The sequence below is a fragment of the Scyliorhinus torazame genome, chromosome 1, assembly GCF_047496885.1.
Source record: "Scyliorhinus torazame isolate Kashiwa2021f chromosome 1, sScyTor2.1, whole genome shotgun sequence".
Classification (NCBI taxonomy): domain Eukaryota; kingdom Metazoa; phylum Chordata; class Chondrichthyes; order Carcharhiniformes; family Scyliorhinidae; genus Scyliorhinus; species Scyliorhinus torazame.
In genome coordinates, this window is record NC_092707.1 from 255,634,998 (window position 1) to 255,656,918 (window position 21,921).

The 21,921-nt window shown below is 52.0% G+C and overlaps 1 protein-coding gene across 6 annotated transcripts in view; it reads left to right on the forward strand.

Moving 5' to 3' along the window:
• stxbp5a (syntaxin binding protein 5a (tomosyn)) overlaps positions 1-21,921 on the forward strand; it is a 281,041-nt gene that overhangs the window by 13,417 nt on the left and 245,703 nt on the right. For all 6 annotated transcript variants that reach the window (XM_072504745.1, XM_072504763.1, XM_072504770.1 and 3 more), the window contains exon 2: positions 4,154-4,251. In XM_072504745.1, the coding sequence (XP_072360846.1) occupies positions 4,154-4,251 (98 nt within the window). The remainder of the gene's footprint in view (positions 1-4,153; positions 4,252-21,921) is intronic.

The window sequence follows — 21,921 nt, forward strand, 5'->3', positions numbered from 1 at the left end:
CATTCTCCCCCTCCCCCTATTCACTCCCCCTCCCCCTATTCACTCCCCCCCCCTCCCCCTATTCACTCCCCCCCCTCCCCCTATTCACTCCCCCCCTCCCCCTATTCACTCCCCCCCCTCCCCCTATTCACTCCCCCCCCCTCCCCCTATTCACTCCCCCCCCTCCCCCTATTCACTCCCCCCCCCCTCCCCCTATTCACTCCCCCCCCTCCCCCTATTCACTCCCCCCCCTCCCCCTATTCACTCCCCCCCCTCCCCCTATTCACTCCCCCCCCTCCCCCTATTCACTCCCCCCCCTCCCCCTATTCACTCCCCCCCCTCCCCCTATTCACTCCCCCCTCCCCCTATTCACTCCCCCCCTCCCCCTATTCACTCCCCCTCCCCCTATTCACTCCCCCTCCCCCTATTCACTCCCCCCACCCCTATTCACTCCCCCCACCCCTATTCCCCCTCGGCCCCTCTTCCACCCCCCCAGCCCCTTTCCCTTTCTGCACTCCCCCGGCCTCTCTCTCTTCCCCCCACCCTCCCCGGCCCCTCTTCCCCCCCCCCCGCCCGTTCCCCTGGCCACTCATCCCCCTCTCCCCCACCCCCCCGGCTGTGCCTCCCACCCCTGCTCCCCCCGGCTGTGCCTCCCACCCCTGCTCCCCCCGGCTGTGCCTCCCACCCCTGCTCCCCCCGGCTGTGCCTCCCACCCCTGCTCCCCCCGGCTGTGCCGCCCGCCCCCGCTCCCCCCCCCCCCCCGGCAGCCGCCCGCCCCCGCTCCCCCCCCGGCAGTGCCACCCGCCCCCGCTCCCCCCCTGGCTGTGCTGCCTGCTACCCCCCCCCCCCGGCAGTGCCGCCCGCTCCCCCCCCGGCAGTGCCGCCCCTTCCACACCTGCCCTGCCAGCACAACTCCTGCCCAGCTACCCACCCGTCAGTGCAAATCCCGGCCCTTGCCAAATCGGTGCAGCGCCTGTCCCTCCCGCCCCATCGGTGCGGCGTCCACTTCCCCGCCCCATCGGTGCACCCACCCTACCCAAATCAGCAAGCCCCGCCCACCATATCAATCACCCAGCGCATCAGAGCAACACACACCCATCCATTCCATCAGAGGAACCCTCACCCACCCCGTCAGAGCAACTCCCACACCCAACTAACCACCTCTCCATCAGCGCGGACCCACCCCTCCCAACGCACCCATCAGCGCAACCGAACCCACCTACCCACCCACTCCTCCGATCAGCGCCTACCCCAGCCGCCCACCCCTCACAGCAGCGCCTCACAGCGTTGTTTTTCTGACAGCAAGCCTGTGCCCAGTGGTCTTCCACAGAGATTGGTGCTGGGTCCTTATGCTGTTGATAGTATACTTTAATGGTCTTGACTTGAATGTAGGAAGTGTGATAGAAAAATTGGCAGTGTGGTAAATAATGAGAAGGAAAGCCGTAGATACAGGATGGTATAGGCGGGCTGGTGAGATGGGCAGGACTGTGGCAAATGGAATTTAACCCTGAAAAGTGTGAGGTGCTACAATTTGGGAGGACTAACCAGGCAAGAGAGTATACAATGAACGGTAGGATGCTAGGAAGTACAGTGGGACCTTAGGGTGCGTGTCCATAGATCCCTGAAGGCAGCAGCACAGGTAGATGAGGTAGTTAAGAAGCCATGAGGGATACTTGCCTTTATTAGCTGAGACATAGAATATAAGTGCAGGGGATTACGATGGAGCTGTATAAAATGCTGGTTAGGCCACATCTGAGTAGTGTGCGCAGTTCTGGTCGCCACAATATAGGAAGGAAGTGACTGCATTAGAGAGGGTGCAGAGGAGATTCACCAGGATGTTGCTTGGGCTGAAGTGTTGCCGCTATGAAGAGAGGCTGGATAGGCTGGGGTTGCTTTCCTTGGAGCAGAGAAGGCTGTGGGATGTGATTGAGGTGTATAAAATTGAGGGGCATAGATAGGGTGGATAGGAAAGGACACATCCTCTTAGCAGAGGGGTCAGTAACCAGGGAGCATTGATTTAAGATAAGGATCAGAAGGTTTTACAGGGGTTGCGAGGAAAAGGGTTTTCAACCAGACAGCGGTTGGAATTTGGCACCCACTGCCTGAAAGGTGGTAGATGTCGGAACCTTGACAAGAGTTGAGAAATATTTAGATGAGCACTTGAACTGCCGTAGCATACAAGGCTATGGAAAACATTCTGGAAAATGTGATCAGAATAGATAAGCACTTGATGGCCAGCATGGACATGATGGGCCAACGGACCTCATTCTATGCTTTTAAAAGTCTGACACATCCATCCAACCCACTTGACTCTTGACACACCCCACCCGCCCGCCTCGTCGCTCTGACCCCCCGCCCGCCTCGTCGCTCTGACTCGTCGCTCTGACCCCCCCGCCCCGCCTCGTCGCTCTGACCCCCCGCCCGCCTCGTCGCTCTGACCCCCCCGCCCGCCTCGTCGCTCTGACCCCCCCGCCCGCCTCGTCGCTCTGACCCCCCCGCCCGCCTCGTCGCTCTGACCCCCCGCCCGCCTCGTCGCTCTGACCCCCCGCCCGCCTCGTCGCTCTGACCCCCCGCCCGCCTCGTCGCTCTGACCCCCCGCCCGCCTCGTCGCTCTGACCCCCCGCCCGCCTCGTCGCTCTGACCCCCCGCCCGCCTCGTCGCTCTGACCCCCCGCCCGCCTCGTCGCTCTGACCCCCCGCCCGCCTCGTCGCTCTGACCCCCCGCCCGCCTCGTCGCTCTGACCCCCGCCGCCCGCCTCGTCGCTCTGACCCCCCGCCCGCCTCGTCGCTCTGACCCCCCGCCCGCCTCGTCGCTCTGACCCCCCGCCCGCCTCGTCGCTCTGACCCCCGCCCCGCCCTCGTCGCTCTGACCCCCCGCCCGCCTCGTCGCTCTGACCCCCCGCCCGCCTCGTCGCTCTGACCCCCCGCCCGCCTCGTCGCTCTGACCCCCCGCCCGCCTCGTCGCTCTGACCCCCCGCCCGCCTCGTCGCTCTGACCCCCCGCCCGCCTCGTCGCTCTGACCCCCCCGCCCCGCCTCGTCGCTCTGACCCCCCGCCCGCCTCGTCGCTCTGACCCCCGCCCCGCCTCGTCGCTCTGACCCCCCCGCCCGCCTCGTCGCTCTGACCCCCCGCCCGCCTCGTCGCTCTGACCCCCCGCCCGCCTCGTCGCTCTGACCCCCCGCCCGCCTCGTCGCTCTGACCCCCCGCCCGCCTCGTCGCTCTGACCCCCCGCCCGCCTCGTCGCTCTGACCCCCCGCCCGCCTCGGCCCTCTGTCCCCCCCCGCCCGCCTCGGCCCTCTGTCCCCCCCGCCCGCCTCGGCCCTCTGTCCCCCCCGCCCGCCTCGGCCCTCTGTCCCCCCCCGCCCGCCCTCGGCCCTCTGTCCCCCCGCCCGCCTCGGCCCTCTGTCCCCCCCCGCCCGCCTCGGCCCTCTGTCCCCCCCGCCCGCCTCGGCCCTCTGTCCCCCCCGCCCGCCTCGGCCCTCTGTCCCCCCCGCCCGCCTCGGCCCTCTGTCCCCCCCCGCCCGCCTCGGCCCTCTGTCCCCCCCGCCCGCCTCGGCCCTCTGTCCCCCCCGCCCGCCTCGGCCCTCTGTCCCCCCCCGCCCGCCTCGGCCCTCTGTCCCCCCCGCCCGCCTCGGCCCTCTGTCCCCCCCGCCCGCCTCGGCCCTCTGTCCCCCCCGCCCGCCTCGGCCCTCTGTCCCCCCCGCCCGCCTCGGCCCTCTGTCCCCCCGCCCGCCTCGGCCCTCTGTCCCCCCCCGCCCGCCTCGGCCCTCTGTCCCCCCCGCCCGCCTCGACCCTCTGTCCCCCCCACCCGCCTCGTCCCTCTGTCCCCTCGTCCCTCTGACCCCCCGCCCGCCTCGTCGCCACCCCAAAACCCTCGTCCCTGCAATCAGCCCATGACCCCCATCCCCCGTTGGATCCTCTCGCAAGCCCATGCCCTCTGCCTCCTTGATGGTTTCAATCTACATGACCTCATGCAGTGTTCATTTACATCCCATTACCTTCCATCAGCATTTTATTCATGTTAAACCCTTTCTTTGTAATTGCTCTCTGTCAATCCACATTTTACTCCTGCCAGTCCCCATTCTTGTATCCCAGATTTTGCTGTCACTGTAGTCTGTTAATCCACATTTTTTACCTCTTGCACCTGGGTTTTTCTGCGGCTACTTGTGGTGTCAGACGGTTCGTCATGGATTTCCATATCAGCCCTCAGCCATGGCTTTCGATCCGGTGCAGAAAATCCTCGCCATTGGAACCCAAACTGGATCTTTGAGACTGTATCCTTTAACTATCAGAGAAAGATTGCTGAGCTCCATCTGCCTCTCAGTGCCCATGGCACCTTGCTCTACCCCATTGGAAAGGCTGGCCATGTATTCTGTGCCCTGTTGCCCCTTGATGGCTTTGAATGGTGCATGGACCATTGACATACTACATTTCTCCTGTTACAGCCATGAAGATGTGCAGGAGAAATCTCTTTTGATTTATCAGTCAGTGGAGGTAATGCCTTGCCATTTGGCTTGTCATTGTGTCTTGTCTATCAGTTCTGTGCTAATCTGTTGTGTAGCAATTAGTCTGCAATTTACTCATGTTGCATTTATTATGGATTCTAATTATCAGACTTTAAGCTGTGGGGTCTGTGTCTTTTGCCTGTTACGAACTGTGCGTGTACAAGCTCTAGTAGTTCAGTTCTGGTTGGTCACATGCTCGGTGCTTCATTATCAGTCTATACATCTGACTTGGTACAGCTGCCCCCCTCCGTGCAACATGTGCAGCTTGTTACATTTTACAACTGTGTGTGCATTGCAGCATGCTTTGAAAGAAAACAGAATGGTAAAGCATTGCACCTGTGACTGCAGTATTTATTCACAATCTTCCTCCTATGCTGATGTTTCATAACTCTAATGTTGCACTGTCGATGCATTTGCAATTACAACAAGGGTTGACTTTGGAATGTTATCGCATTCAGCGCTTTTGTTTTTTTTAATAAACATTTTATTGAGGTATTTTTGGTATAGTGACAACAAAATAAACAATATACTTGACACCATAAACATAGTGCAAAAGCCATTTACCTCTCGTACAGGCCCCACCCTTATTGATCCCCTGCTCTAATTTAAACTACTCCACCCCCCCCCCCCCCCCCCTTCTGCTGACGATTAATTTTCCGTGAAGAAGCCGACGAATGGTTGCCACCTCCGGGTGAACTCTAACAGTGACCCTCTCAGGGCGAACTTGATTTTCTCCACACAGAGAAAGCTAGCCATGTCCGATAGCCAAGTCTCCGACTTCGGAGGCTTTGAGTCCCTCCAAGCTAATAGTATCCGTCTCGGGGATACCAGGGAAGCAAAGGCCAGAACGTCTGCCTCTTCCTCCTCCTGGATTCCCGGGTCTTCTGACACCCCGAAAATTGCTACCTCTGGACTCAGCGCCACCCTTGTTTTTAACACCGTAGACATGAAGTCCGCAAACCCCTGCCAAAATCCCCTAAGCTTTGGACATGTCCTAAACATGTGGACATGTCGGTCCTCCCGCACATTTTGCGCACCTGTCCTCCACCCCAAAGAATCTGCTCATCCGGGCCACTGTCATGTGAGCCCAGTGAACAACCTTAAATTGTATCAGGCTGAGCCTGGCACATGTTGCGGACGCGTTGACTCTACTCAACGCGTCTGCCCATAGACCACCCTCTATCTCACCTCCCAGCTACTCCTCCCAATTGCCCTTCAGCTCCTCGGTCTGCGTCTCCTCCGACCCAGAAGCTCCTTATAAATGTCCGAGATGCTCCCTTTTCCTACTCACCCTCTGGAAACTACCCTGTCCTGAATCCCCCTTTGCGGTAGGAGCGGGAAGGTTGACACCTGTTTACGAAGTAAGTCCCGCACCTGCAGATGCCTGAATTTGTTTCCCCTCGCCAACCCAAACTTTTCCTCCAACGCCCTCATACTCGGAAAGCTCCCCTCTATGAACATATCCCCCATCCTCTCAATCCCCACTCTCCGCCATAACCGGAACCCCCCATTCCATACTCCCTGGGGCAAACCAGTGATTATCACAGATTTGGGGCCCAGACCGATGCTCCCACATGCCGCTTCCACTGGCCCCAAACTCTCAGGGCCGCCACCTCCACTGGACTGGTAGAGTACTGTGCCAGCGGGAAAGGGAGAGGAGCAGTTACCAACCCCCCCCCAAACTGGTGCCCTTACATGAAGCCGCCTCCATACGCACCCACGCCGACCCCCTCCCCACCACCCACTTCCTGATCATGGCTATATTAACCGCCCAGTAATAGTTAAAATTTGGCAGCGCCAGCCCGCCCTCTCCCCAACTCCGCTCAAGCATTACCTTCCTTACTCGCGGGGTCTTTCTCGCCCAGACGAAGCTCGTGATCACTCTTGACCTGCTAAAAAAGAACTGCGGAATAAAGATGGGGAGACATAGAAAGATGGGGAGGACCGTCATCTTCACCGTTTGCACCCTCCCAGCCAGAGACAACGGAAGTGCGTCCCATCTCCGAAACGCGTCCTTCATTTGGTCCACCAGCCGGGCCAGATTCAATTCCCCCCCCCGGACCAGACCCCTCCAGCCCCTCGAGGCTCTCCGAGCAATTGCCAACGGCTCTATAGCCAGCGCAAACAACAGTGGGGAGAGGGGCGAATCCCTGTATCGTCCCCCGGTGCAGTCTAAAATAGTCCGATGTTGTCCTATTCGTCCGTACACTTGCTACGGTAACCTGACCCAGTCAATAAAGCCCCGCCCCGAATCTGAACCGTCCCAGTATCTCCCACAGATAGTCCCATTCTACCCGATCAAAAGCCTTTTCTGCATCCATTCCGATCACGACCAACCTTCCGGGGGCATCATGATCACATTTAACAGCCTTCTTACATTGGCCACCAACTGCCTGCCCTTAACAAACCCCGTCTGGTCCTCCCCAATAACATCCGGAACACGATCCTCAATCCTGGAGGACAAGATTTTGGCCAGCAACTTGGCATCCATATTCAACAGGGATATCGGCCTGTAGGACCCACACAGCTCCGGGTTCTTGTCCAACTTAAGAATCAGCGAAATCGTTGCCTGTGACATCGTCGGGGGCAACACCGCTCTTTCCCTTGCCTCATTGAACATCCTCAACAACACCGGCCCCAATATCCCAGAGAACTTTTTATAAAACTCCACTGGGTATCCGTCCGGACCCGGGGCCTTGCTGCCTGCATGCCCTTCAAGCCTGCCACTATCTCCTCCAGCCCAGTTGGGGCCCCCAGCCTTCTACCGCTCCTCATCCACCTTTGGGAAATTCAGCCCCTCCAAGAAGTGCCTCATCCCCTCCGGCCCCGTAGGAGTTCCGACCTGTACAGCCTGTTATAGAAATCCCTAAACGCCTTATTCACCCCTACTGAATCACCAACCAGGTTCCCATCTCCGTCCTTTACTTTTCCCTATCACCCTAGCTGCCTCCCTCATCCTAAGCTGCTGTGCAAGCATTCTACTGGCCTTCTCTCCATGTTCATAGATCGCCCCCCCTCGCCGTTCTCAGCTGCTCCACCGCCCTCCCTGTGGTCAGCAAGCTAAACTCAGCCTGTAACCTCCGCCGTTCCCTTAAAAGCCCTGCCTCTGGGGTCTCCGCATACCTCCTATCAATCTATAGTAACTCCTTTACCAGTCGGTCCGTCTCTGCCCTGTCCACCTTCTCCCTATGGGCCCGGATAGAGATCAGCTCCCCCTGACCACCGCCTTCAGTGCTTCCCACACCACCGCTGCTGAAATTTCCCCCGTGTCATTGACCTGCAGGTAGCTCTGAATACATTTTCTCAGCCGCTCGCACACCTCTTCATCCGCCAAAAGCCTCATATCCAACCTTGCGTGCGGGCGCTGATTACTGTCTTTACTAACCTGCAGGTCAACCCAGCGCGGAGCATGATCTGAGATTGTAATCGCCGAGTACCCCGTGTCCACCACCCCAGCCAGCAAGGCTCTGCTCAAAATAAAGAAATCAATCCGGGAATACACTTTATGCACCTGTGAGTAGAAGGAGAACTCCTTTACCCTCGGCTGCCCAGATCTCCATGGATCCACCCCCCCCCAATCTGTTCCTTTGCCATTGCTGGCACCCTGCCCGTTTTCGAGTCTGACCGGTCCAAGCCAGAGTTAATAACTGTGTTGAAGTCCCCTCCCATGACCAACCTGTGCGAGTCCAGGTCCGGTATCTTCCCTCTTTATAAACTCCACATCATCCCAATATGGCGCATACACATTTACTAATACCACCTACACCCCCTCCAGTTTCCCACTGACCATAATGTACCGACCTCCCAAGTCCAAGACTATTCTACCTGCCTCAAACACCACCCGCTTATTGATCAGGATTGCGACCCCTCTAGTCTTTGAATCCAGTCCCGAGTGAAAGACCTGACTGACCCAGCCTTTCCTGAGTCTAACCTGGTCCGTAACTCAAAGGTGCGTCTCCTGCAACATTACCACGTCCGCCTTCAATCCCCTAAGATGCGCGAACACACGTGCCCTTTTGACCGGCCCATTTAACCATCGAACATTCCAGGTGATCAGCCTAGTTGGGTGGCTCATTGTCTACCCCCCCCCCCCCCCCCCCCCCGGATCAGCCATCCCCATTTTTAGGCCCACCTCCAGCCCGTGCTCCGCGCCTCCACAGGTCCATCCCCAGGAAGCCCCCAACCTCCTCTCTGTCCCTCAACCCATGTCCCTCCCTTGTCAGCACAACATCCCCCCCCCCCCCCCCAACAGTAACAACACCCTGTAACCCAACCCCTTTACTAAACCAAATATATGCACCCCCCCACTGCGCTTCCAAGAGCTAGCTCGCCCAGCTAGCTTGGTGGCCCCCATCCCCGGCACCAGATAGTCTCTCTCTCCCCCCCCCCCCCCCCCCCCAGGCTCATACAAACAAACTCCAACATCAAACAATCCCCACACAGTTGCCCATCAGAAAAACACCAAGATCAAAACAAGCACACCTCCATCCCCCAACAGTGCAAATGAAAACCTTAAATCACTCCGCTGTACCGCTGGCTCCAAATCAATGCAAACGGCATCACAAACATCTTCCATGAAATGCAAAAACAGAAACCTTTTACAAAATCAGAGAAAGAAAAAAACATGAACGTTGCAGCCAAGTTCAAAAGTTCTCAATCCATCACCAGCCCCTTTTTTGTAAAGTCCAACACGTCCTCAGGCGAGTCAAAGTAGAAGCTGATCCTCGTGTGTGGCCCAGAGACGGGCTGGGGATAACAGTCCAAACTTCACCCTTAAAAAGGATCGACCTAATCTGGTTGAAGCCTGCTCTCCCCCTGGCCACCTCTACACTCAGGTCCTGGTAAACCAGCAGGATGCTATTGTCCCCTTTACAGCTTTGTGTCTGCTTGGCCCACTGTAGAATGCGCTCCTTGTCCGAGAACCTGTGGAATCTCACCACCATTGCCCTCGGTGGGGGGGGGGGGTTTCTCCCATTCGCAGCTTCCTCGCGAGTGCTCTGTGAGCCCTATCCACCTCCAAGGGCCAGGAGAATGCCCCATCCTCCAGCAGCTTCACAAACATGTCTGCGATATATGCCCCAGCGTCCGTTCCTTTGGGACCTATTTTCTAGGTCCTCCACCTTCTCCGGGAGCTTCTTCTGCTGGACCCTCAGCATCCCCACCTCCAGCTCCACCGCAGTCTGATGTTCCTGCTCAGCCAGTGCCTTCTCCACCTTCTGGATCGCCCGATCCTGGGCGTCCAATCTATGCTCCAACCGCTCAATCGACTTTTATCGGGTCCAAGCAATCCCGTTTCTGGGTAGCAAAGCCTTCCTGAGTGACTTGCCTCAGCTGCTCCATAGACTGCTGGGTCAACAAGCACGAGGTCCGAGCCTCCGCCATGCTGCCTTTTGTTGCAGCTACAGCCCAAGCCTCCTCTGTCTTTTTGTTTCTGCCCTTACGAACACTTCTAGTCCTTCTCCCCATGCACCGAAGTGGGAATTCAGTAAACATTTGCCACTAACATCCATTTTACAATTCAAGTCCGGTAGAAAAATGGGGGAAAGGTCCAAAAGTCCATCAGAGTGGGAGCCACCAAATGCGTGACTTACTCCTTCATAAGTGCTTTTGTTTTTTAAGTGATTGTTGCAACGTTAGATTAATTTGAATTCATACTTATTTGCCTGGCCCGACCCTGGTCGTTTGGCATAAAATGTCTGTCATTGAATGTATCAGTTTGTGTATCTCTTGTGTCGTTAACTGGGAACTAGGTGTCTGTGGTGATGAACCGGATCAGCAACAAATTGATTCAGAAGCCTCTTTATTGCTACTATCCTGATAATGTCCCATTCAACCATTACCTGTTAGCTTGATTTAAAAAATTCTCATCCTTGTCCTCAAGTGCACACAAGCGCTTGCCCATCCCTATCCCTGTAATCTCCTTAAGCCCTTCAGGTCATTGTGCTCCTCCAATTCTGGTTTGTGCATCTCTTGATTTTCTCCACTTCACCCACTTCACTGTTGGTGGCTATTTTCAGCTGCCATGGACCAAAGTCCTGGAATTCCCTCCATGCTTTTCCATCTCCCAATTCTCCACTTCTCTCCTCACTTGAGATGCTTTTTAAAACCAACCTCTTTGACTGCACTTTTGGTCGCCTGTCCTCATTTCTTGAGTAGCTCCGTGTAAGTTAACTTCTGTGAAGTGGCCCAGGGCATTTTACTGTGTTAGTCCCTGCTGCCCCTCACTAGCATCATCACAGTGTCAGATAACACACACATCCTCTTAGCACCCAATTGTACCTCACCACCACTTCTCCCAACCTGTCACTATCTCTTAATTGTCAGATGCTTGTCTGACATCCAGAACTGGATGAGCAGAAATGTTCTCCAGTTAAATATCGGGAAGACTAAAGCCGTTGTTTTCAATCCTTGCCACAAATGCCTAGTTGCTGACTCTATTCATTTCCCAGTCAGATGCCTGGGACTCTAGCAGACTGTTCACAACCTTGGTGAAATGTTTGACCCTTGGATGAGTTTTCAACTACCTACCTTTGTCATCAACATTAGTTTCACCTCTGAAACATTGCCCGACACTGGCTCTGCCTCAGCTCCTTGTGGAAGTCACCATCCTTGCTGTTGAACCTCTGGTGTTTGACCTCCTTTATGCTATCAAAAGCTCTGCTGTCCGTGCCCTAACTCACACCAAGTCCCAATTACCCATCGCCCAGGTGCTTGCTGCACTTCCAGTTAAGCTGCGTCTCAATTTTAAAATTCTCATCCATATTTCAGATTTCTCCATTGCCCTAACCCTCCCTCTCCATCCAATCACCTCTAGCTTAACAACTTTGCTCTTTTATAATTCTGGCTTCTTGAGCATCCCTGTTTTTTACTCCACTCTTGATGGCTGTGTCTCGTTGCTGGGCCCTATTCAGGAATTCCCTCTGCCTCTCTTCCTTTAAGGCACTCCTTAGACCCTATATCTTGGTCATCTGTCCTAATACTTCCTTGTGGTCTTGAGTTTTGTTTGACAGTGCTCACTGTAGAGTGCCACAGGATGTTTTTGCTACATTAAAAGAACTATTTTAAACAGGTTGTTGTTAAATGGACAATACATTACATGGTGTTTTGTTGTCCAATACTGAAATGTCAGTTCCAGTGTCATGATGTGTTGGCTAAAATGTAGTTATGACACTGAGCATCATAGCTCCAGGTGCAATCAGTACTCGGACTTTCAGTTAATTTTGATCTGATGTTCTTTTCCAAGAGCACCCTTTACCTGTGCAGCATGGGTGGCGGGTCTGTGCGGCGCGGGGGGTTGTCTGTGCGGCGCGGGGGGTTGTCTGTGCGGCGCGGGGGGTTGTCTGTGCGGCGCGGGGGGTTGTCTGTGCGGCGCGGGGGGTTGTCTGTGCGGCGCGGGGGGTTGTCTGTGCGGCGCGGGGGGTTGTCTGTGCGGCGCGGGGGGTTGTCTGTGCGGCGCGGGGGGTTGTCTGTGCGGCGCGGGGGGTTGTCTGTGCGGCGCGGGGGGTTGTCTGTGCGGCGCGGGGGGACGCGTCTGTGCGGCGCGGGGGGACGCGTCTGTGCGGCGCGGGGGGGGACGCGTCTGTGCGGCGCGGGGGGGACGCGTCTGTGCGGCGCGGGGGGGACGCGTCTGTGCGGCGCGGGGGGGGGCGCGTCTGTGCGGCGCGGGGACGCGTCTGTGCGGCGCGGGGGACGCGTCTGTGCGGCGCGGGGGACGCGTCTGTGCGGCGCGGGGGACGCGTCTGTGCGGCGCGGGGGACGCGTCTGTGCGGCGCGGGGGACGCGTCTGTGCGGCGCGGGGGACGCGTCTGTGCGGCGCGGGGGACGCGTCTGTGCGGCGCGGGGGACGCGTCTGTGCGGCGCGGGGGACGCGTCTGTGCGGCGCGGGGACGCGTCTGTGCGGCGCGGGGGACGCGTCTGTGCGGCGCGGGGGACGCGTCTGTGCGGCGCGGGGGACGCGTCTGTGCGGCGCGGGGGACGCGTCTGTGCGGCGCGGGGGACGCGTCTGTGCGGCGCGGGGGACGCGTCTGTGCGGCGCGGGGGACGCGTCTGTGCGGCGCGGGGGACGCGTCTGTGCGGCGCGGGGGACGCGTCTGTGCGGCGCGGGGGGACGCGTCTGTGCGGCGCGGGGGACGCGTCTGTGCGGCGCGGGGGACGCGTCTGTGCGGCGCGGGGGACGCGTCTGTGCGGCGCGGGGGACGCGTCTGTGCGGCGCGGGGGACGCGTCTGTGCGGCGCGGGGGACGCGTCTGTGCGGCGCGGGGGACGCGTCTGTGCGGCGCGGGGGACGCGTCTGTGCGGCGCGGGGACGCGTCTGTGCGGCGCGGGGGACGCGTCTGTGCGGCGCGGGGGACGCGTCTGTGCGGCGCGGGGGACGCGTCTGTGCGGCGCGGGGGACGCGTCTGTGCGGCGCGGGGGACGCGTCTGTGCGGCGCGGGGGACGCGTCTGTGCGGCGCGGGGGACGCGTCTGTGCGGCGCGGGGGACGCGTCTGTGCGGCGCGGGGGACGCGTCTGTGCGGCGCGGGGGACGCGTCTGTGCGGCGCGGGGGACGCGTCTGTGCGGCGCGGGAGTGGGTGGATGTCTGGGTGTGGAGGTGTCCTGACCAATCTAAAACTACAATCGTTCAATTTCCTTTTTGCTTTCTTTTCCCCAATGCTAGACTCCAAAATGGTGCCACATCACTAATTTTGTTTGCTCAATAACATAACCGTTTCAATTTAATTTGAGATTTTTTTCCACATTCACTACATGTCAGAAGTTTTTTCTCTCCTTCGCAACCAGTTGACTCCAATTATTTGCGTCAAATGCTCTCCATTTTTAATATGATCTGCCCCTGTGAAGTGGCCAAAACAGTTCCACAACTGCCAGGTTTTTATCCTTAAAAGGTGCTCTACATTAAGTTAACTGAATCAGTCAACGGTCTGTTAGGAGTAATGTGTAATTTAAAACGAGCCTTTCTTTCTTTTTTAAAATGAAATTGACTCAGAGATTTGGAGTTTGTTGCACTACCTGGAGCCCAGGGCTGCTGGCTTCGTGCACGCTGGTCCTAGGCACATGGGCTTTAAAGTTCAGGAATGTGAGGCCCAGGAACACTGGCCCCCTCTAGACACACTTTCAGAGAGTGAGGCAGCCTTTGGTATACTTAAATGTGATTTCCATAGTGAGCATGGATACTGAGTGTTGGCACACCTTTTGTGGCCCTGCCTTTAAGACAATACATGGCAATTATTAGCAAACTGTGTATTGTTAATTCCTCAGAACTTGGCGGATTTCAGCTTCATCTTTTGGTAACCATCCAGGTTAGTTATTTGTTGCAGACCAGAGGTTAGTTGTCTAGTCTATGATCCATAGCTGCTACCGTTTCACTTCAGACTGTCTACCAAGCTACCCCTCTTTAAAATTGAACTTTAAGTAGTGTTGGAATCAGATCGAGAAAAATTGGTTTAATGTTGGGATAAACTGCGAAAGTAATCAACTTTCATTGTTAATTGAAACTGTTTTTGGGACAGTGCAGCAGGATTTGCAAATGAAAATAAAATTGAACACACTACTTCTACAGATGTGGTTTAAATAGGCTTCTTGGCTATTTTAGGTGCTGATTTCATGGTTGTGGTTTAGGAAATAGTAAACTCCATTTAAATGCGAGAGGCTAACTTTTGCTCTTTGACCATGCTCTGTGATTTTGTTTTATAAAGCCCCTTTTGTTTTCATAATCACTCACTTTGTTTTTCTCCCCTTTGCATTCCTTCCAGCCCCCACCCTGGGCTTAGGTGGGGTGATGATGTGTTCCTAAGTTTTGTCTTCTAAGAGTTGGAGCTGGCTGCTCAGAGTTGCACATGTAGTTTAGGGATAATCAAGACGCACCGGCCTGTTTTTAAAAAATATATAGTAAAAGTCAAACTGCAATGGAGCATTGAGCTGGAGCCTGGACAGGAGGAGTGCAAGCCTACCCAAGAGAATGGTGAATAATGAGATTGTTTGAAGTTTATAGCTGCGAGTAGGGGATATTTTGAAATTTCTTGTAAGTTTGAACATGCTTGTAAACCAGGATTGTGATCGCTAAAGTGAAATAGCTGGGAATTGTGTACTAAACTTGGAGCTGAGAAGATCAGACAGGTGTATTGTGAACATCTGCTTATCAAGGGGTTCTAGCAGTGTGTGCTGGAATTGAGACAAGAGGGTTTTTATGTGTGGCCATTGGGTACTGTGAAGGGTTCATTTGTGATTCGTGTAAGAATTGGGACCAGATAAGGTACCGAAGAGCATGTTGGATAGGAAGTGCTGATTGTGGTGAATCCAGAGACAGCAGGAATAATTTGGGTACAAATTATGATTTTGTTTCAGAACAAGTAGGGAAATAATGCTATCAAATGGGACCCATGTATTGATTAGCATAAGGGCACTAGCAAGGGGAATTCTAGAACAACCAGAACAGGGGCAAAGGAAAAAGCGTGTCACTACCTCCCAGCTGTCTGTTCATCTTTCCTCAACTCCCTGTTTGAATCTGCTCAACTGGCTTCCTCTTTAGTCAAACCACTGGGTGTCCTCTTGTCTGTGACTGCATTATCCTTCATAACCCTCCTTAATCTTCAACAGTGTTCAACACAGTTGGCCACACTGGCCTTTTTCATCAACTTATCTCCATTGCCCAGCTCTGTGGGACCGACATTGTGTTCTATCCAGATTGAGCGAGTGCATCCCCAGCAATTGCTTCTCCGTTCCCTGCAGCATCACCTCTAGGAAATGTTTCCTCATCTATATATTGCACCTCTCTGCAAGCAAAGGATCATTTTCCATATCTCTGCTGTTTGCATCCAGTTTGACCTCCTCAGTGCCTCAACCCTCTGATCACCGCTCTGCAATCAGATTGCCTGTCTGATAGCATCATGAACATCAGCCACTGTTTACTTGCTACTTCCTCCTACCCCTTTCTCAACTATAAGCTTGGACTGTGCAGGCCCAGTTCGCAGTCTGTGCCCTGTTTGATCTTTAGCTGAGATTCAAACGCCACATCCTGTTCAGCCAGGCCACATAAATTTATTTCTGCAGCATTGCTCAACTTAGTTGCTGGAACCCTTATTTGTGCATCTGTCATCTCTAGTTTCTCCTGTTCAACCTTTTTAAAGACCCATTGACGTTTTTGTTCTTTGATGGTGCTGCATGATTGTGAGTCATTGTTGGCAATTCCTCCAATAGTGAGATTGCGAGGTGGCCACAAGCTGCAATACAGCAGTTATAAATGTCGAAAGGGACTGGGGATGGGTTGGTGTTACGAGATCACTCGTGTTGGCCTAGTTGGCAGTTAAAAACTTGAGGAAGAGCTGAAGACTGATAGTAGCAGGAAGACGTAGTAGTGGAACTTTAACCTGTGAACTCTGGGTTATCCTTGATCTTTTGAAAAAAGTGAATAGAATTTTGGAAGTAATTAGAATCATAGAATCATTAGGCCCATTGAGCCTGCACTGGCCCTTGGAAAGAGCACCCCACTTAAGCCCACGCCTCCAACCTTGCCCCGTAACCCAACCCAACCTTTTGGAGACTAAGGATGTCATGGCCAATCCAGCTAAATTGCGCATCTTTGGACGTGGGAGGAAACCGGCGCACCCGGTGGAAACCCACGCAGACACGGGGAGAAAGTGAAAACTCCTTACCTGGAGGTGTGAGGCAGCAGTGCCAACCACTGTGCTGCCCCAGTAAGTAGAAGTTTTCACCACAGAAGGCTATTCAACTCATTGTATTGGTGCCATATTTCTGCTAGTGCGATCCAAATCGACTTTCACTGCTGTGGCCCCTCCCATAGCACTGAATCTTGTGCTTTGAATATTCATCCCATTTTCCCCAAAAATATGCTTTGGTCTCTGTCTCTGCCACTGTGCAAATGATTCCATGCTTTTAATTTCTTGCAGAAATAAGCTTCTCTTAACCTCGTCTCTCTCGTAGTGACTAATTAGTGGCTGTCCTGCTAATCAAGTAGTGTTTGTAAATAGCTGCCATGCTTTTTTGGGAGTGAATCAAATTGTTGAGGAAAATGGGTTGAACAGGACACGATCTGAGAGAACAGATGTTAATGTGGAGGAAGCAAATGAAACCTTGTTGAAGTTAGAAGTGAAGAGTTCTGTAATTAGCTTCTTATCGAGTGGGTATTTCTGGATGGATGAATTACAATGGGTCAGTGGCTTTGCTTGTCTGTAATTGTGTTGCAGGAGGTGACACGTCTTGAATTCTAGATGGAGCATGGGTTGAATGATCAAGAGGAGGAAGAGAGTTTAAAGTAGCAATAAATTCTGGGATTGGGAACTCGAGCTGAGAAGACCAAAAATTATTTAGCTGCCTGTGGCCTCCACCTTTAGAAGAACTTGCATTTTTATACTGAGTCTTTCAAGACCATGGGGCATCCCAAAGTCCTTTACAACCCAGTGAAGTATAGTCGCTGTTATAATGTAGGGAAACATGACAACCAGTTTGCCTACTGCGAGGCCCCACAAATAGCAATTTCATAGTGCAGACCATTTACTCCTTAGGTATTGATTGCGGGATAAATATTGATCAGGGCATTGAGGAAAACTCCTCAGCTCTTCCATGAAGTAGTGCCGAGGAATCATTTATGTCTGCCCAATAGGGTATTCCGGTTTTGGTTTAACATTTTTGCCAAAAATTGGCTCCATCAGCAGTGCGCTGCAGTGATATGTATTGTGTGACCAGGATTTGCAGTGTATACTGCAAAGACAAAAATTTGTACTTTAGTGCCTTTAACATCCAAGACACTTCACAGGAGCATAATTGCATTAGAAGCAGTTCGGAGGTGGTCCACTCTACTTCCTGGAATTGGTGGGGGTGGGGAGGGTTGGTTGTCTTACGAGGAAAGCTTGGACTATTTGGGCCTTTCTCAAGTAGAGTTTAGAAGTATGAGAGGTGACCTTATTGAAACATTGTAGATCCTGAGGGAACCTGACACAGTGGGATGTTTCCCCTTTTGGGAGCGACTAGAACTAGGGACACTGTTTTAAAAATAAGGGGCCCTCCCATTTAAGACCAATGAGAATTGTTTTCTGAGGGTTGTGAGTCCGATGAATTCCTTCCACAGAGTGTGGTAGAGGCAGGGTGAATGAATATCTTTAAGGCAGAGATAAATAGATTTTTCAATAACCAGGAAGCCAAAGGGTATTGGGAAAGGGTGGGGGGGGGGGGGGTGGCGGTAGGCAGGCAGGTTAGTGCTGTTGAGGCCACATTCATTCAGCCATGATCTTATTAAATAGCAGAGCAAGCTAGAGGGGCCAAATGGCCTGTTCATCCTAACTCGTATGTCTGGATATATTATTAAACAAACTCTCCACTGAGTCACGTAAGGAGTTATTAAGGGAAATGTCCAAAGGCTTGGTTGGGGTAGATTTTAAGAAGCATCTTAAGAGGGAAAGAGAGGCAGCAAGATTTAGGAAAGGGAATTCAGGGAATTTAGGCCTTTAGCAACTGATGGTGGAATGAAATGAATCAGAGGATGTGTAAGAGATAAGTGCAGATGAAGCACTGGGTTCACGGTTGGATGATGCGCTGTTTTGTAAGGCCAGGTATGTTAGACCTTGTGTTGCATTTTGCTAAAGTGTATCTGTTCCCTATAGGTTCCAGCCATTGTCATCTGGTTAAAGAGCTTTGCAGATTGGAATATGCTCATCAATTTCAGACTACATGTTGAGCACCTTGTTTTTGCATCTGTAGCAAAGTTGGGGTTGACTGACGTGATGTTTTAGTCTGCTGCACCTAATGATTTTAAGATATTAATTATAATTGACTATCGAATCCTACTTTAAACTTTGCTGTGGTGATGAAGTAGGATGCTTTCATGTTCAGCATTTAATCCATTTACCACATCTCAGCCCACCAGTAAAATCTGTCCAAGTACCCCTGAAGATAATTCTCCTTTTACTTGCCCATGTGGTTATGTATCCATCAGCAAACTTAATACCATTTCATTTCATATTGTGAACAAGGATGTTTGCATAGATTCTTGTGGAACTTCATTACTTTCTAGCAGAACATTACTTGTTTCAAGTCTGCTCTAGATGTTCCTTTTGGGTCCAGTGTCATTGGTTATGATTATAAATGGATCCTGTAAGGCAGTATGATGGCACAGTGGTAGCACTGCTGCCTCACGGCGCTGAGGTCCCAGGTTCGATCCCGGCTCTGGGTCACTGTCCATGTGGAGTTTGCACATTCTCCCCATGTTTGCGTGGGTTTCACCCCCACAACCCAAAGATGTTCAGGTTAGGTGGATTGGCCACGCTAAATTGTCCCTTAATTGGAAAAAAATTGGATACTCTAAATTTATATTTAAAATGTTTTTTAAAATAAATGGATCCTGCATCCATCTCCTATGATCAGGGGTGTATTTGTACTTGCAAATATCTGGTTACTTGTTGCTATAGACCTGAGAGACATGACGCTGAGACCCCTAATTGTGTGTATTACTTTCTGTGATCTTTCACAAACACCACCTGCATTTTGCCTTGCCTTCTGGAAAGCAGAATGTTAACATTCTACTTAGAGGACATTGTAGACTAACAAACTTCAATATCTGATGAGAATAGTTTTTATTGAAATTCTCTCTTTCCTTTCACTCCTTGTAACATCAAAAATTAATAAATTGATAAGTTAGCCCTTGGTGTAGGCGTAGCTTCATAATGCAAATTGGTATGCCCTGAACTGACACCTTTTGAAGGAAAGTTCTATTCTGGGGCTGGTTTAGCACAGGGCTAAATAGCTGGCTTTTAAAGCAGGCCAGCAGCGCGGGTTCAATTCCTGTACCAGCCTCCCCGAACAGGTGCCGGAATGTGGCGACTAGGGGCTTTTCACAGTAACTTAATTTGTAGCCTACTTGTGACAAGCGATTTTCATTTCATTTAATTTCTATTCCTCACTGACCATCTGCATGCAGGTTGAATTTGAAACCGCCTTTCCATTGCAAGCAAGGGAGTGACTGAACAAGAAAACTTGATCTTTGCCCTTCCTCCAATGCTCTGTCGAGGATTGGTTCATTGGTCAAGAATCTAAACTTCTTCCTTTGTGTGTCGCCATTTGAACATTGTATCCAATTACGGTGTCCAGTTGTGACAGTGAGCCCTATTGTCTCAAACTGATGCATAATGTGGAAAATAATAATAATAATCTTTTATTGTCACAAGTATGAAGTTACTGTGAAAAGCCCCTAGTCACCACATTCCAGCGCCTGTTCGGGTAAGCTGGTATGGGAATTGAACCCGCGCCGCTGGTCTTGTTCTGCATTACAAACCAGCTGTCTAGCCCACTGAGCTAAACCAGCCCATGCAGGTATGTTGGCAACTTCACCTGGTCACACTAATGGATCCAATGTGTGAACTAGATGTGAGTTAACCCTTTGCTAAGTGGAATTAAAATTAATGATTTCATTATATGAATTGATCTGAAACCCCTTCTACATCAAATAGATAATCTCAAACTTGGCACTGTTCATTTTTTTTATCACCACCCTCTCCTGCTTCATGTCCAATGAATCCATATAGGCAATACTATTAAATCACATCCTCAAAGAATACCAGTAGGCTTGCAAAACTTGTCTGATTACTGCTCATTTATGCTGAAAGCGTCCCAGAGTACCTATGCTCTTTAGCTTTTCATTTACAGCAGCCCTTGGAACGTCTGAATGTTGTTCCCAATATGAAATTAAGCTAACTAATTATTGAGTTTGTTTTTTATTTTTAATGTTTCAACATGACTATCCATGGTTCAGAAAATATTAGCCAAAGCATCTTTAATTTCAGGGAATAAACCCATGAGATTTATGGACAATTAATCCTATGTTTTGCACAGGGAATCCTTTACTAATGTCCGCCTGCTCTAACAAATATTCTTGAGTTTGTGAAACCTGATGTGAAGAACCCATTCAGTATATCTGCCATAACCTGAACACCCAAGTAGTTTTATCCAATTTATTCTTGAATCGACACCCTATCCTTCGATTTCCTTCACTCTTCCTTATTTTATCTGAGTCATGGTTCTCATAATTCTTTTGTCTTGTGTCAATTATTTTGCTTTTTTTCCGGTTCCATCCACCCTTCATAACCATTGCCTTAGGTCCAGCTATGGTTTTCATTCCTACTTTGTTTTTCATGACCTGGTTAGTGACTTTGACAACCATTAATAAAAACTCTTCTCTAGGCCTGAGAAATCAGTGCTAAGTGTAACAAAGTATTAATTGGTAATGACCAAGTAAGCAGGTGGATAGGATGATGATCAATTGGCTAAGAAAGTTTGCCACTGTTGAGGTCTGGTTTCGAATTAAGTTCCAACAAGGCCCTAAAAGCAGCACGGTGGCACAGTGATTAGCACAGCTGCCTCACAGCATCAGGGACCCGTGTTAAATTCTGGACTTGGGTGACTGTCTGTGTGGAGTTTGCACTTTCTCCCTGTGTCTGCGTGGGTTTCTACCGGGTGCTCCGGTTTCCTCCCACAGTCCAAAGATGTGCAGGTTAGGTGGATTGGCTATGCTGCATTGCCCTTAGTGTCCAAAAAAGGTTAGGTGGGATTATGTTGATAGGGTGGAGGTGTGGAGATAGGATGGAGGTGTGGGTTAGGGTGGGATGCTCTTTCCAAGGGCAGGTGCAGACTCGAAGGGCTGAATGGCCTACTTCTGCACTGTAAATTCTATGATTCTATGAAAGTTTTTGAAAAGGTGACTAAGGTAATGGACAGGGGATGTCTATGGATGCTATTTATATGGACTTCTAGAAGGCATTTGATAAAGTCCCACATAAGAGACTTAACTAAGGTGGAAGCCCATGGAGCTCAGTGCAAATTATTGACATGGTTGGGAAATTGGTTAAGTTGCAGGTGACAGTGGGGGTAAAGGGTAAATACTCTAATGGCGGGAGGTGACTAGTGATATACCACAGGGGTCTGTGTTGGGGCCTCAATTGTTCACATTTTTCATTAACGATTTGGATGATGTAATAGAAAGTCATGTATCCAAATTTGCTGATGATACAAAGTTAGGTGGCATTGTAGGCAGTCTAGATGATAGCATAACATTGCAAGTTATGTAGTTATATTGTATATGTTGTGTTGCCCTATTATGTATTTTCTTTTATTCCCTTTTCTTCTCGTGTACTTAATGATCTGTTGAGCTGCTCGCAGAAAAATACTTTTCACTGTACCTCGGTACACGTGACAATAAACAAATCCAATCCAAGGAGATATCAATAGACTGGATGAATGGGCAAAATTGTGGCAGATGGAATTCAATATAAGCATGTCAGAGGTTATCCATTTTGGACCAAAAAGGGATAGAGCAGAATACTTTCTAAATGGGAAGAGGTGCAATGGACGTCCAAAGAGACTTGGGGGTTCAGGTACATAGATCTTTAAAATGCCACAAACAAGTGCACAAAATAATCAAAAAGCCTAATGGAATG